General features: G+C 37.0%; 1 protein-coding gene across 4 annotated transcripts in view; it reads left to right on the top strand.

Annotated features, from left to right (window-relative positions):
* Positions 1-9315, top strand: part of UBR1 (ubiquitin protein ligase E3 component n-recognin 1) — a 151236-nt gene extending 141921 nt beyond the window's left edge. For all 4 annotated transcript variants that reach the window (XM_079769305.1, XM_079769303.1, XM_079769304.1 and 1 more), the window contains 3 exons: positions 2366-2536; positions 4350-4451; positions 5991-9315. In XM_079769305.1, the coding sequence (XP_079625431.1) occupies positions 2366-2536; positions 4350-4451; positions 5991-6132 (415 nt within the window). In that variant the 3' untranslated portion in view covers positions 6133-9315. The remainder of the gene's footprint in view (positions 1-2365; positions 2537-4349; positions 4452-5990) is intronic.
* Positions 9316-10878: the final 1563 nt, after the last annotated feature.

Here is a 10878-nt window from a genome sequence, read left to right as displayed (position 1 = left end):
ATAAATTTTAAAAAGCACTGGATGATTGGGACTGGTAAGAAGCAAAATAAACAGATTATATTCTACTAATTACTAATACCATGGGTGAATTACCTGTTAGTTACTTTTGTAAGAGAACAATTGTGAGCTTAAACACATGATTCTCTATGATAAAATAATATCCTCTAAAGTTAAATAATTTTGTATTTACCCTTACCTTGCTATAATATGATATAAATTACTTGAGTAGCATAAATTCCTAAGTAGAACACCACTCACTGAGTGGAGAAATTATATTCATATCTGCTTTAGCCATTGGTATGTGAATATTTCATATTTTAATCACAGCACATCATGTCTTGAAAATAATAAGCCAAAATTCCTATTGATGCAATTATGTATCCTTGGCATTCAATTGCATCACACTACCACCCATAGCAAACCAGATTGATAATGATGACATGAAACTAGCAGTGACTTGTAATTACAAGGCAAGAATCTCGATAGTCTGAAAGTCAAAGCCCATTCAACACTTCGTGGATGATATACTGGTAATAAAGCATCTTTTTCCCAAATTGCAGAATTCCAAAATCTCTTTAGGAGTTTTGTAATGTTACTAAGCATTGTCCTGCAGCCAAACTTTTTAGTAAACTTAAATTAATTAGAACTCCCACTTAAACACAACTAACTCTTTAATTTGTTTTAAGGATACAGTTACTGTATTAGATGATGATTAGTAGTCCTTAATCATGTGTTAAATACTTGCTATCATTTGAAGGAACAAAGTAGGATTGCTGTTTAGGAACATTTTGAGAGCTTAAGGAGCCTTTCTTTGGCCCAATTTGTGAATTACTGCCCTACAAAAATGACTAAGGAATGCTTTGAGCCATGAAGCCAGGAGGTTTAAAGGCCAGCCAGGGCTCAGGCAGTTTATAGTCCAGGCTCTGCTCCCAGATAGAATTGCTCTTGGTGTTAGCTCCGTGATGCTTGTCTCATGAAGATTAAGGTCAGCCAACTAAAGAAGTGGTTGATTCATTTTATCTCTCAGCCCTCAAAAAATTAGCTAGATGATTTCAAAAATTACATCCAGTTTAAGTTCCAATGACTTTCCTAATCTTAGGGCTGGATTGCTATCCTAAAGCCCAGTGAATAGGTATTATCTCCCAGGCCACTAAAAGGTATCTATCATGCTGTTGGCTCTTAGGAGGATCTAAAAAGAGTGTTAGTCATTAGTCACAATGAAGATCCTCCTGGATGATATTCCTACTTACTGGTTTCAAGTAAAGATGAAAATAAGTCTTACGATTTCTTCCAGTTTTATTGTCACCACTAGTTTATATTAAGACTGAGCAATCTTAAGTGTAATGTGGTCGCTCAGTTATTATATTTTAGCTGTTTTTCTCTATAAAATAGCTAGTGACTCAGATTCAGCCTCCTGTGCTAAAGGTGAAAGAAGATGTTGGCTCTATCAAAAAAGAGCTATGATTACGTTCTGGAGCAACTCCTGGAAGTGGAAACAGCTCTGTCATCTACAGGAGACAGGAATGGAAGACCTATGCGCAGAGTCCCTTTGCTCCTATTAGACAATAGAGCCTTGCTGGATCTCTCCTGTGGTTTCATTTACTTTTTACTGCCCAAATTAAGGAATCTTGATGTTTCCATTATGTTCAGTATACAGCAGAGATAGGAACATGTGAAGCTCCTTTTTAAAAGAAAACCATATCACTTTAATTTAAAAAGTGATGCTTCCTTTGGGGGCATTATAGCAAGGGTGTACCATGCCACTATATAAAATGATTGGATCTCAAAGTACTATTTGGTTCAAGTAAGTCAACTCTATCACTTTTTTCTTCCTAAGACTTTCTGTGTTTCCAGATGGAAGGGGACATCAACTCAAAGACTGCAGTCTCTCATTTCAATCCTAAAGATCTCAATACCTCAAAGATATGGGGGGGAAATGTGTTTGAACCCTTACTGCAAGTTATTTAAAAATATTGTCATATTCCTCCAACACAGGACACAAGCTTGACTAAATATGAATCAAGAGGAGGCCGTTGACTATAAATTGGTCATGTCAGATGAAGACTGGATTCTATAATAAATTTCAATCTCAAGGCATATTTAATTGTCAAACTTTATAAGAATTATCAGGATACTATATTTAATAATAAATTTTCTTACTATGGATTAATCAGAAGATTTTGTTTTTGTTAAGTCTTCTTAGGGGAAAGTATTAAAGAGGAATCATACAATTAAATGTTCCCTTGTCTTTTAAGATCTTTCTTTGCTGCAAAGCAGCCAGTGATGGGAACATGTTTCATGCTAACTAGATATACCATGCTTTTTTTGTTTCTCCACCATATTGAATGTTTTCTTCCCTTTTGAGGTGCCCACGGTCTGCAGATGATGAGCGAAAGAACCCTGTCCTTTGTCTTTTCTGTGGGACTATACTGTGTTCTCAGAACATTTGCTGCCAAGAAACAGTGAATGGAGAAGAGGTTGGAGCTTGCATTTTTCATGCACTTCACTGTGGAGCTGGAGTCTGCATTTTCCTGAAGTGAGTAGTGTGTGATCTGAAAGCTCCATAATGAATTTAGGGAATTTGGATTCAATCTGGAGGCCATTATGGCAACAGTTTGTTGATAGGAAATTATATCAGAAGTTAGAGACCAGTTATTCACATGAGATTGCATTCGAGAAGATATCCTATATAATAAAACCCTAATATGCAAATTGACAGAATGGTGGAACAACCGGTTGCTATGATGCACACTGACCACCAGGGGGCAGACGCTCAACACAGGAGCTGCTCCCTGGTGATCAGTGTGCTCCCACAGCGGGAGTGCTGCTCAGCCAGAAGCCAGGCTCACGGCTGGCGAGCGCAGCGGCGGTGACAGGACCCTCTCTCCCTCCCACCCCCCAGTACACAAATGTCGTACACCAGGCCTCTAGTTACAAAATAAGTAGTAAAAAATAAAAAATTTAAAAGTAGGATTCTGTCCTATGGGGGTGTTTAGAGTGGGGGGGTGGTCAGTGGGGAAAAAAGGGGGGACATCTGTAATTCTTTAAACAATAAAGATAAAAAAAATTTTAAGTAGGATGCTGTTCAGATTTTGATTATTTATGGAAAATCTTAAATATAACAGACTTTGGCCCTGACCGGTTTGGCTCAGTGGATAGAGCATGGGCCTGCGGATTCAAGGGTCCCAGGTTCAATTCCGGTCAAGGGCATGTACCTTGGTTGCAGGCACATCCCCAATAGGGGGTGTGCAGGAGGCAGCTGATTGATGTTTCTTTCTCATTGATGTTTCTGACTCTCTTCCTCTCCCTTCCTCTCTGTAAAAAAAAAAAAAATAATAATAATAATAATAAAATGAAAAATAAAAATATAACAGACTTTGTATTGATTACTCTGGAATTGTGTAATACTCAGATATAGTGAAAGAATTTAGAATCCTAAAACTTATATTTTTAGAGTATATGTAAATTGTTACTTTAGGTTGTCCTTTGAATATTTTCATTTTCTTCATTTCCTCTATCAACCAACCGTGTTTTCCCTGGTTCTCTCGGCAAAAAAACTGAGAGTAGAACAATAGTCACTCATTTATGAAAGGAGAGTACAAGTTGCTCTTGTGAGATAAAATTCAGAAGGATGCTTGTCCTTTTTCTTTCCATTTTCCCCGTGTAATACAGTTTTTGTTTATATAAGCACTAATATCTCACTACCTGTGGCATATGTAATCACTGTAGGCATCAGTTAGATGCGGGGATTGACAGTATGGAAGCCAAACCCCAACACCTATTTTCTTCTTCTAGGGAACCTACGGCGAGTAAACCCACGACCTAGTTATTTTATAATTTCTCTCTGTAGTACTTATCACCTGTATGTATCTCCATTTCTCTGCTGCAACAGTCCCAAGTACCTTCAAAGTGGCACTTTTGGAGGTTGATTCAGACCAGGAAAGGCTTGACACTTACCTAGATGACCTTTGTGGCCTGAGGTTATCAGACTGGGAGATGTGGTGCTGTTCTTCTGTTTAGCGTTCTCCCCCCTCAAGTTCATAGGTCAGGAAACATAACAGAAACTATTCCAATCACCATTTCCTAGGGTACCTATAACTCGAGTAGGATAGTCTCTTTCCTCTCTTCAGTATATACAGTCAGTATTACTGATCCCATGTCTCTAAATCCAGTGATCCTTTCTCATAGCTTTAACAAATATTGTAATGTTTGTTCTCTTTATTTAGACAAAACACAGTTTATCTGTTTATGTATAATTATCTTTATACTGAATTCCTAACAGATAATGGCTGTACCTATCATTTGCACACATGCACTTAATATTTCCTGTTGGTTGTTTTGTCCTTCAGAATCAGAGAATGCAGAGTGGTCTTAGTTGAAGGTAAAGCCAGAGGCTGTGCCTATCCAGCTCCTTACTTGGATGAATATGGTGAAACAGATCCTGGCCTGAAGTAAGAGGTTTTTTTATTTAAATTTAGTCACATTAAAGGTAATACTTCCCCAAAATTTTTAAGATACCAACTGTCCTAATGTTTACATGCTCTATTCATTTTAATCAACCATTCTTCATCATTAATTAGATTTAATTACACTAATCTATAAAAGAAAGAAATCTGGAATGTCCAGTGAGGGGCTTCAAACTAAAATGGATATTCATTGTTTCCATTGCAATACTTGAAACTTTTTATTAGTCAGCTATATCAGCCATCTTTGCTTTAGCAAAGCAAAATACTTAGAATCTGAATTTTTCTATATCATTCCTGGTATTAGGTACTGGAGGACTGTTCATGATGTATGAGAAAGAGGAAATAAGGCACAATGGTTACAAAAGTACACATGGTTACAAAAGTACAGATAAAGATTAGATCTCCATACAATAAATTGTCTCTTTGTTTAATTGAAGTTGTGGGTTGTTTTTTTTTAATATTACTTGGAATGAACAGGCTTACTAGATGGGATTTGGAACCTCTTTTATCATACAGAGATTTGTTTTTATTGTGACAGCATTTGACCTATAGAGATATTCTTTGGATTTTAAAAATCTGAGAAAGCCCTAGCCAGTTTGGCTCAGTAGATAGAGCATCGGCCTGCCCACCGAAGGGTCCCAGGTTCGATTCTGGTCAAGGGCACGTACTGGGTTGCAGGCTTCTCCCCAGCCTGGCCCTGTTGGGGATTGTGCAGGAGGCAACCAATCAATGTGTTTCTCTCACATTGATCTTTCCCTCTCCCTAAAAATCAATGGAAAAATACCCTCGAGTGAAGATTAAAAAAAAAAAATCTGAGTTGTGAAAGTTGTTAATGACTGAGGATAAGAGATCTGATTTGTTCCAAAAAGGTGCAAAGAAGCAGAATTTTAAAATTAATTAGAGGCAGTTGAGAAATACCCAGCTAGCTGAGATACTGGAGTGCTTCAGGAATGAGAATCTCACAGTTATCCATTATTGGCAACAGCCAAACTTAAGTCATTTTGGATTAGTTGTTACATAGTGTTACAAACTGTGCAGCCTTAGAATTGTTGTGGAGTAATTTGATTTAAATGTGTGCTAATCACCAGCAAATTTGTTGTGTCATAAGGACAGCTATAACCAAATATTTCTGAAGAGCAGAATATAATTTGAGGGCTTAGTGTTACATCTCAAATCTAACCTTTACTATGCAAAGATCAGAAATCAAAGCTGATGAATCCAAAAAGCCAATTAGAGCTCCACTCAGACTAACCACCTAAAAAAAGCTGCTTCAAATTATAAACCTTGTTGGCCATTTAAATGAGGTTCCATAATGCTCATGGTATACCTATTTTCTGAATAATCAACGAGTAAATTTCTGCTTCAATAGCTAAATAACCTATCAAGTTCTTCGTGATTAAAACCCTGTCCTGGTGATTCCTCCCAGCTCAAAAAACAACTCAAGAGTTCTGGCTAATTTAGGCAACAAAGTGTGGCAGTTATTTGATCAAACTTACATGTTGGTTTTTGTTTTTTTCCCTGAAGGAGGGGCAACCCCCTTCATTTGTGTCATGAGAGGTATCGGAAGCTCCATTTGGTGTGGCAACAACACTGCATAATAGAAGAGATTGCTAGGAGCCAGGAAACGAATCAGATGTTATTTGGATTCAACTGGCAGTCATTATGAGCTCCAACTCTGCCTCGGAACAATCACGAATGAAGACTATAATGAAGACTGATTCAAAATTATGGAGACTTTTCGGAGGGCTGGAGAAGGGTTGGAGGGTCTTTTGCTCCTTGTCCAGTTGTGTCCAGATTCATATAAATCAATAAAATATTCCTTATTGGAGTATTGCTTTCAATTAGTGAACATATGCTTGAAGGAAAAGAAGAGCATAGGCTAATCTGTTCTATGTTTTAGAACACTAAAGAAATGCTTCTTCACCCCAAGTGTCTGATTCTGCTAATATATCCAGAAAACTTATTTCCCTTTCTAATCTGTCCCATTTCATTTCATCTCCCTGATCAATGAAGTCACATCAAGCAACTGTGGACATTATTATATGTTAGTTAAATATGCAGTTTTGTTATTGGTGGTCCCCACCCCCGATTTAATTTAGCTAGCATTGGATCACTGACAAGATTCTAATAATCTGTGATTTTCTTCCTGCAGCTAAAGAGGAATTGCAGAAACCATTCAGTATGCTTCAGTTGGAAAATTCTGTAATTGAGAAAGTTTTCCCAAAAAGTAATTTTTTAGTCATTTCTCTTTTAAGGAAATACCCTAATGTGCTACTTACTGTTTCAGTTAGAAATTAAATGAAATCTCTATATGGACTGAGTTGCCACTTCTAAGGCAAATTTCTGCCAGTATTAGGATAGTGCATTCATTATTCATCCCTGATGGGACAGAGTCTATCTATAATCCTCACCTCTGACCACAAATATCTTTGTTGAGTTTTGAAATTTTACTTTCCATTTTCCAAAGGCAAGTTTCTAAAATGAGTTTACTCATCTCGTGATGTGGTACCATCCTATTTGACTCTTAGAAATCTGATGCAGTTCTGATGTAAACTATAGAATGAAGAAAGAAAAATTCCCTCAGTGAACAGAGCATGACAGCTGTAAATTAGGACAATCAAATTGAAGCCGATTCTGCAACTTCCTATGTCTTTATAAAAGACTAATCATTTGTTATCTGTGTGTAACCTTTTCATAAACTGATTTTTATGACTAGTACAAACAACCAAAAAAGCCATGTGATCAATAGTCTGTGTCCTGTTATAACATGCTGTGGTTGAGCCATCTTGTTTATAAATAATCAAGCTCTCCAAAATCTGTGCAAACTTTAATTTTTATCAAGAACTTGTGATGTAAAACAGCAGACAGAAGATAAATTGAAATCTTCCATTTTAGCTTCTGTTGTATGTGGAGTAATGTTAGGAGTTTGAAAGATGCATTCAAAAATCATATTTTGCCTTTAGTGACTAGTGTCATATATGTGTGTAAATGTTTTCCTACTTTCTTAGTGCTCAGCAAAGGCAAGCAAATAAAAATATGTGAAGTGATTGATGATGCACATTTGGGGGCAGATTTTTTTTGGTATTTCTATGTAAAATAAAGGTGGATTTTGCATTAAGTAATTGGCATGAACAGGCATCAGAATCACAATCTACTTGAATAATTATTGAGAAGGTATCAGAAAATTGATTAAACTTCACTGAACAATTTGTAATATTGATAGGTGAGGATCAGAAAATTCAGTATTCAGTTTGTCAAATTTGCCAGTGTGATTAAGTGATTAGAACATTTCCCTTTATTTCTTACGTGACTTTGTTGAATGGATTGGCTAACTGGGAAGTCTGAGCCAGGATAGTCAATAGATGCCGACTTCTGCCCTAATTGACCGGCCCCCGTTTAGCACAGATAAACTGACTTTAAATTTCTAGTCTTTTTATGTTCACTTCACAGATTCTGGGGTTAAGCTCTCAAGCTGCCAGGACTATCCCACATTAGCCAGTCAGACCTTTATTGCCAAAGAACCTATTTCATATTGAGTTCCACTTACTGAGTTAGATTCAGATCTCTGCACTATAGATGAACATATGTCTCAGTGCTGCCCCCAGCCCAAGGGATTTCTAATTATATTCAAATACCTTAGGGGTTTGCCTTCATCATTGCAAACAATTTAATCATGCTTATGAAATTTACTTTAAAAATTAACAAAAGATCACTTTATTTTTATTTGTGTAGAATGTGGAGGAACTAGTTCAACAAGATAACTCCAAAACTGTGTTTTTCTAATGCTTGGTGTGAGGGGTCAGGAGGAGTTTTTATGATGCAGTAAAGGAAAACATATATCTGTATAATTAATTTATTATGTTGGTGTATGGGCTGTGAGTTCATCCTTTAGTGGTCATTTGTCATTTCATAACAACTATGCATTTGGTTCACTGTGATGATGATCTATATTTAGTGACTGCAACATGTTTATACCACTGTTTCAAATTCCATCCATGATGAAGTTATACAAATAATGCTTATATTGATATCTTTTATTGCAAAATGTAAATTTAAAACTTGTATAATGTTCTTGTGCTTTTTGAAATAAAATATCTTATATGTGTATATTTAAAAGGAAAAAAAAGGGACTTCTTATATTTGGGGATAGGGTTTGAAGTATAAAAATCTATACCTAGAAATGAGCTCTAGTTAAAAGTTATCCTTGTCAGCCCAGACAAAATTTATTTTTAATCCTCACCCGAGGATATGTTTTTTATTGATTTTAGAGAGGAAGGGAGAGAAAGAAACACCAGTGTGAGAGAGAAACATCTATGACTAGAAAGCAAGAGTAGATCATACAAATTTCACACTTGTTCCTCCCTGTCTTTATCTAACAGTAGCTCTAACCTCCTCTGCTGATCTGTGTCAATTACCTCTGCCAAAATAGTGACTCCTCTTGCTTTCTAGTCACTGCTTACATGAAGTCCAAAAGACCCAGGCTGCAGCCATAGTTTCTAGTCAGTAGGATTCTTGCTGTGTCCCCTGGCAAGAGTGAGCCCCTTAGGAACCATGACTTCTAACCCTGAAAACCAGAGACGCAGGAACAGGAAGCAGAGTCCTCCAGGGAGTCACTGGGAATTATGTTGACTGGAGCTACTCCTTGGTTCCACCCCAGATATTCTTCGATTGGAAACATAGCACCACATAAAGTTTTCTGATTCAGTGCATATACTGCTTCCTGGAGGATGGCACCCCACCCTCACAGAGCATTGCCTCTAAGCTGACACTTCAAACGCACCTGCCACAGGCCATTCCAACATTCTATCAGCTCAGCCACTCCTGCACCTCCATACCCTGATTGTATGCTATCTTGTGTGGAATTCCACATTAGCAGAATAGGTACTCTGTAAGCCCCCAGGCAGCAATACTACCTGAAGCTCTGTGGGCAAACTCATACCATGAATAGGTATCTAATCTTATGAAAATAAAGCACTGACTCTTAGGATAGGAGCATCCTAGTGTAGTCAACTTGCTACCAAGCAGCTGGTTGATCTCCTTAAAGAGCAATGCTCTATGAAATACTGCTAGAGCAATGGACTCTATTGCTGGCAGGATAGACATTCAAAGGTGGCAGTAGATTTTCCTCTGGCTTGTCCAGAGTAAATCATTTGGGCAAAAAATGACAAAGGATCCCAAGTCAAATTTATAGAAAATATTCCTTTATTAACTTTTGGTCGAGAATATGTTTGTATATTTTCAGAAAACAACTCCAAGACCATGTGGATTCCTGCAACAGAGAGGAATTGACAGGACTGCTCCAGCCATGAAGACAGAAGAGAAACAGTCCAGAGATGGAAGATGCTGACGACGCCTTGCCATACTAGCAGACAGCAGCTGTGCGTCACTGCAGATTGCCCAGGACCAAACCAGAGAGGGTTGGACCTGCATCACCACCATTTGTCCACCATCCAGAACTGAAATATCATTGCTGACATGTACACATAAGGAACTGTTTGACATTGAAATTGGTACTCAAAAGAACTGTTTGCCCAGAAAGATACTCACTATAGACTGATTCATTTGCCTCTCAGCATAACCATTATGGCTTGTCTCATTTTCGGTTCTTATAAGTGTATTTCTTGTATCACATGAACTCACGCATCTAGGGGAAATAATGAACAACATAAACTGATGAACAAAAACAGACCCGGAGACAGGGAAGCATCGATCAGACTGTCAAACCTCAGAGGGAAGGTAGGGGAGGGTGGGGGAAAGGGGAAGAGATCAACCAAAGGACTTATATTGCTAAATAGTATTCAACTATATAAATACACAAAGGCTTATCTCTTATTGATAGACATCTGGATTTTTTTCTAATTTTTGGCTATTTATCAATAAAGAACATTTTTATACAAGTGTTTTATTGTAGACATATGCATTTGTTACTTTTGGAGACTGTGTATGTGTATATATAGGATGGGGCAAAAGGAGATTTACAGTTGTTCATATGGAAAATAATACAGGAATTAGTAAATAATAATACAAGAATAAACTATTTTGCGTACTCACAACTGTAAGCCTACTTTTGCCACATGCTGTATATATATGTGTGTGTATATGTATTTATATTGTGACATATATACATTATACATATGTATGAAGGGCTATTTAACTTTTTAAGAAATTGTCAAATATTTTCCCAAATTTCAACTTGCTCCATATTGTTGTCAACACTTGGTATTATCTTTTTAATTGTAGCCATTTTGGTAGGTATATAGCTCATTGTCTCATTAAATTTTTTTAATAAATGTTTCCTTTTAACATTTCAGTGTAGAACCAGTGCATTCTTTTTTTTTCTTTCTTTCTTAAAGAAAGATCTATTGATCTCAGAGAGGAAGGGAGAAGGGGGATGGGGAGGAACATCAATGAT

This window comes from Cnephaeus nilssonii, assembly GCF_951640355.1.
Source record: "Cnephaeus nilssonii genome assembly, chromosome: 4".
NCBI lineage: Eukaryota > Metazoa > Chordata > Mammalia > Chiroptera > Vespertilionidae > Cnephaeus > Cnephaeus nilssonii.
The sequence above is the reverse complement of the archived record's forward strand: the minus strand, read 5'-3'. Positions and strand labels throughout refer to the sequence as shown.